Source organism: Akebia trifoliata, chromosome 14, assembly GCF_017979445.1.
Source record: "Akebia trifoliata isolate Shusen 1 chromosome 14, ASM1797944v1, whole genome shotgun sequence".
NCBI lineage: Eukaryota > Viridiplantae > Streptophyta > Magnoliopsida > Ranunculales > Lardizabalaceae > Akebia > Akebia trifoliata.
Genome location: NC_141388.1, coordinates 726,858 through 732,911, shown reverse-complemented (window position 1 = coordinate 732,911; position 6,054 = coordinate 726,858). Strand labels below are relative to the sequence as shown.

Here is a 6,054-nt window from a genome sequence, read left to right as displayed (position 1 = left end):
TGTATTTTGTCGGAATTTGTAGAGGAAGAGACAATTCACTAGCCAAATCAGCTCTTTTTAACAAATTTTTGCCATTGCCGAATCAGCCACATGGGAATTTCTTGCCCATCCCACTTCAAAGTTTCGGTAGAACCCTCTCCTCTGGATTACACAATACAAAAAGCCAAGTGTCATGTTATGGGAAGGTTCCTCCAAAATTTTGAAGCAACCAGACCACTTCAAAACCAGACTTGAACCATTGTATAAAAATGAGATTTGAAATTCTGGCCTTAATCATGCATACAATGTTGCAGACTACTCCAACACTCCATGCGATTCCCAATTGGGTTATAAGTAAACAGACACCGGAGAAAAACATGAGGAAGACGTATAAAGTATAAACAACATTAATAAATACATACAAAAATTAATCACCTGGCAAGGTGAAAATGAGCTTAATCCTAAAAGTGAGTTTTGCTAATTGGAATGTGGGGTAAACAAAATATTCATTCTAAAATGTAAATTTTTTTCATGAATAAAGTCAGTAACATGAGGAAGACAGACACAGAAGAAAAAAAAATTGCAACAGAAATTCTGGGTATATGATATACAAAAAGTTACTCCAACAGAAGCATCAGAGATGTGTGCATCTTGCGAGCACGCACACACACACACACACATACATACATACATACTTGAAGTTGTGAGACACAATCACTTAGGGGGTGTTGGAGGAGGAAGGTGCAGGTATGGGATTGTCTTCCTCCCCTGAGCTCATTATCCTATCTGCAAGACACTTAGAGAAGCCTTCCTCAAGGGCCTCTCGCATCCATGGATGTCGACAATGCTCTGATGCTTCAGGGATGGTTAGCCATCTCCTCTTACGGGTGCTCTGTTCCGGCCATGAATTGAGTTCCTCCTTTACAAGTAAAGCAAACATTGAAGCTTTACATAAACCTTCTGGACTGAACTCATCTTGGGGGGTTTTACTCTTGAAGTAGTAATACCCCAGGAAATTCTGACAAAGGAATCACAACAAGAGTTTGTTCAGTACAAGATCCCAAAAACACAAGGCCAACAGATATCTTTTACCTACATTAAATAAACAAATAAATTCAGAGAGTTGAGAAGGAAAAACTATTCAAAAGGAACAAATGTATAGAGATGCATTCATATGAAATGAGACAGTCGAAACTTCTACATGATTCTGAGTTCATGATTTTCCAGAGACAACCTCGGACACTTCAATAATGACTTGGGAAATGTAAGCCTAGGAAATATTAGCATATTTAATTAATGTTCCAATTATATATTTGTTATGCTTTTGAATATAACAAATGGAATTTAAATTAAAAAACAAAAATGCTTTCCTATGCCATATAATATAAAAAAATTCACAACATATTTGATGACCAATTTTCTTCATGTCGAGATCAATTACTGACGTTATCTTCATACTCAAAGAATTAGCAGGAAAATTTTGAGAAAAGAGGAAGAATACAGAAATGGTTTTGATTGATATAAAAAAAAAAAAAACAAAATATGATTGAATCCCTAGATAACTGATTTGGTGGGGGAGTATATTGACATTATTAAAGACAAGTAAGCTAGAGTAGTACTTACTGTTAGAAAATTTGGTCGTGAAACGAGGGAGTTCCCAGTTATAGTGGGTTTGCACAAAGATTTGCCCTAACTTTATACCTTTCAGCACCATTTATGGATCAATTAACTGCTCATATTAAAGAAAAAGATTACTTGGTGTGTGTAACTTGTAGGTTACACGATGGTGCGAAAAAATTATGAATGGTACCTTGTCAAAGAAGTGTTTTGAGAAAAGTGGGAACAAAATGAAATGCACTATCAGTAAGGACACCCCTAGAGATGAGACAATAGTTGAGATTGGCGAGCAAGAAATATGTCTAAGAAACCACTTCCATTATTTTGGTAGAATTATCCATAGATATAGAAAGATTGATAATGATGTGATCCGTATAATTGTATTGGGTGGATAAAATGGAAAAAATGATTCTGGAGTCTCATGTCATAAACATGTACTGATTGAACTAAAGAGAAAATTTAAAATGTAACAATAAAATTAGGCATGCTTTATATATTTGAATGTTGGGCAGTAAAGAAACAAAAAGTTTAACCAAAAAACATAATAATAATATAAATGAGGATGTTGAGATGGATGAGTGGTAAGATTGGAAAAGATAATAAAAATGTGTATATTTGAGGGAATTTAGAAACCCACGCCGTGCCTAGGCCAGCTCGACAAGTGGCAAGGTCAACCAAGGCAGATCAGACCATGCCCAGTCTCTCTCCAAACTGGCAAACCATAACCAAGCCATACCCAATCCCAATCCAGGTCAACCAGGGCATTCCCAGATGGAAAAAAAAATTACTTTATTGAACCTTGGCTCATATAATTACATTAAGAAATATTCTCCAATTTATGTATACATTGAGTACACAGTATTTGATAACTTCTTGAAACATTAAAAATAATTTAAAGCAATCCAACTTAGTGTGGTCTCAACATATCAATATCTACTTATGCATATCAACATGAAAAAGTGTGATATACGTAGTTATATGATTCATTTATAACCTAAAACATGTGTTTTTAATAATATTTGTTACTAAAATACTGGTTTTGAAGAATGTTTCAGGAACACTTCCAAAAAAACCATTTTGACCCGGGAAATATTTTGGTTTTTTCTATACTGAAACATTACCTCGAGACAAAATTCTGAACTTTTCTCGAAACATACAAAGTAAACTCACATGAAATTACATAAAAATAAAATACAGAATAACTACAAGAGAATGCGATTAAGATATCCATTGAAGAGTTTATGCTCAGATCGACGGTATAGCACAATACTTGTAAAGATGATTTATGCCCTTTACCAATCACATACAATATAATAACCTTGTTGAAGATTTCACCAATGGCCATTACATGATGATGCTAATGGTAACCCATAGTATACAACCATTTTTTACACCTTACCTAGGTTGCTAAAATCTCACAATCTTTAATACTGCTCAAGAAGAGTAATAAATATTAAGCGTTTATTAAAAAACAAATAAAATGGGGTTTCTTATTTTTACCTGTAGATGACCATTGTAAGAAGGTAGATAAGAAGATCAAACAGAACAAGATACATCCCAAAGCATTCTACTCCAAGTCCAAACACAACTCCAAACTAATTCAATCAAAGTTATACATTTTTCTTACATGGATAAAACTAACAGATATTTTTTTAAGTCCCGACAAGCTACATTGAAGTAGTTGCCCAAGGCATTCTAGTCCAAATACACAAAACATTAAACTAATTCAATCCAGTTTTACATGTGTCGTGTAATAAGTAAAAAAAAGAACACAAATATATTTTAATAGAACTATTGTTTTCATTAGCTTTAATTTAAGGATCAAGACTATAAATAATGGTTACGTATTTCAGGAAAGATAAATATCCCAGATATTTAAATATGGATACATCAAACCAACAATATGAATTTTCACCATGAGATCCCCTCGAACTCCAGCTTCTTCTAAAGCTTCCCGTACTGCTGCCTCCTCAATAGTTTCATCATTTTCCCAGCCACCCTGAAAGGAGACAATAGGTAGACAATGAATCTAAGTGTCATGGACTCCAAATTTTTTTTGGAGATTAGTAACATGAAATATGCATACAAAGCACTAGGTTGAATGCTCAAAAGTTTACAATTTTATTTTGGAGAGTGACAAGAAGAAATATAACTTCCAAAAGTCCTTCCATATAGAACCAACGAGTGTTGGGTGTAGTGGCCTTGAGTTGAATCCCCCTTGTTTATCCTGGCTTACCTGGTATATGTGGTTTGTGGGGTATTGCATGTACCCGGGGGATTTGGGTGAGATATGGTCCTCTAAAAGGCCAATTGCCTCTTCCTACTAGTTGGGCTTCCAAGTCCGGACACCCCCGTCATTATATGGTCATACATATAACTCATTCTGACTAAGAAGATCAAAATGGAACATGGTTTTATTTTTCAATCAATATCAAAAATGTTTTACTAAGGGAAGAGACCACATAACAAAAAATAACATTCCCAAAGTAAGTGATAATCTGAGGAACAACAAAGCGAAACTAGCCGATCGGCACGCACATTGATCGCTATGTCCTTAAAATCAGCCCTACTCAATTGGAAAAAGAAGAAGAAAGAAAATCCTCAATCTTATTATCTTTTTGAAAGATTTAAAATTTATATATCAAATTTTTTTGATTTGGGCATGTTCAACGAAGTCAGAATACAACCTAGTTAGAAGAAATATTCAATTTGAAGGTTCTAAAAACGATCCAAAAATTTATGGATGGAGAGAGTGAAAGTAGATAGGAACACACTTTCAATAACAAAAATATATATATATGGCTTTGGATTGAGTAGAATGGAGGAAAAAAGATTCATTTACCACTTATATACAAACCTTTACAGTAATTAATTACTAAACTAACAAATATATTATTGCAAATGAAAGTAAAGTTTTGCATAAACAGTAGTATACCTTTGGAAACAAAAGACCTGGTCCACTAGTTGAGTTGATCATAAGCACGTCCACAATCTTGGTACCACTATTATCGTCACAGTGTTTATACTTAAATGGAATACACCTGTAAGTAAAATAAATTCTGCTACATTAAAAAAAAAAAATTTAGCTCTTAATATGTAAAGAAACTATTCTCACAGGGTAAGATTCTAGTGAAGGAGATTGTACGAGAGAGAGAGAGAGAGACATCAACAACTGTAATTTAGTATTTATTTCCTATTGGGATTTGTTTCCCATTAAGATTGAGATTATACATGAATGTGATTGGCGACTCCCCAATCCAATCCAATTGAGTGAGAAAGTCAAATTTTATCCCTAATTAAACCCATCAACATCCAACCATTAGTCAAACTGAACAACTTTTAGGCCAATCGACAAAAAACCATACTCACTTTAACCAGGTTTGGAACCGACAATGCGAGAATCCACATGTGATTTTGTTAAGAGTTATAAAGATCAACCATCATACATTAGAATCAAATCAAATCAAAATGGTTTAAAATAATAAATTCTTTTTGATGGCGATGGCAATCGAAAATATTAATCAAGAAAATAAGATTGTTAAAAGTCATACCTACTCACCACCAAAAAACCAAAAATTTAAATAAAATAAATAAATAAATAAAATTAGAGAGAGAGAGAGAGAGAAGAGGGACTTAGGTAGGGAGGAAGTACCCGGCAACAAGGCGACAACCAGCCTCGTAGCGCTGTTGATGTCGACCCGTGCGGGCCACCAAATCAGACATGCTCTTTATAAAATTGGAGATCCTCTATTTGTAATCATGGCCATTCATTTATCATCATCCATCACAGATCACACATCACACATCATACATCACAGATCACAAATCACAAATCACAAAGTTTGTTTGTTTTTTGAAACTTAAAAAAAACAAAACAGATTTCTTACTGAAGAACAGCGCCACCCCCATCAAACCAATATCAACTTAAAACAGATTTCTTTGTTATAGTAACAAACAAGAACACAGTTGGGAGGACACTTCTCTCTCCATGTGTTGTTGTTGTTGTTGTTGCCTGGACCTGGAGATTTTTTACTTGAGAAGAAGAAGAGAAGAGAGCACGTGCGAGTGTGAGACACCTAACACGACCGCATGGTTCGGATCATGGCGTTGGCTTGGGGTTGGGCGGCGTAGAGAGACTGGAGACTCACGCACGTCACGTGGCTGAATGCTGATGATTCCATACCAATGAGTCAAGTCAAGGGCAAAGTCGATTGGCTGCCAGATTTCTTCTTCTTCGTGTTTTTAGCCAATGGATTAGGATTAATTAATGGATCCGGGTAATACCCGAAGCACCAGCGGATTGAGTTTGTTTTTGATAATTGACCCAATCCAATATATTTCTTATTTGAAATCTTTATTTACTATTACAAAAAGAGAAGGATGATATATTATTAATAAATTGAAATAAATATATTTTAAAATTATTTATCTATAATAATGTAAACTATAATGCAAGAA

At 34.5% G+C, this 6,054-nt stretch overlaps 1 protein-coding gene across 3 annotated transcripts; it reads right to left on the bottom strand.

Moving 5' to 3' along the window:
- Positions 1–451: 451 nt before the first annotated feature.
- Positions 452–5,760, bottom strand: LOC147385266 (nudix hydrolase 16, mitochondrial-like). Of its 3 annotated transcripts, XM_086422907.1 has the most exons (6): positions 5,484–5,760; positions 5,249–5,343; positions 4,828–4,888; positions 4,532–4,637; positions 3,497–3,595; positions 452–997 (listed from the first exon to the last, which is right to left on the bottom strand). In XM_086422907.1, coding segments are annotated over exons 3-6 (507 nt in total). In that variant the 5' UTR covers positions 4,830–4,888; positions 5,249–5,343; positions 5,484–5,760; the 3' UTR covers positions 452–697. The 3 variants fall into 3 exon arrangements, with proteins under 3 accessions (XP_086279033.1, XP_086279030.1, XP_086279031.1); XM_086422904.1 differs by lacking the exon at positions 4,828–4,888 and having other exon boundaries at positions 454–997; positions 5,484–5,748; XM_086422905.1 differs by lacking the exon at positions 4,828–4,888 and having other exon boundaries at positions 456–997; positions 3,512–3,595; positions 5,484–5,737.
- Between the last annotated feature and the right edge of the window lie 294 nt (positions 5,761–6,054).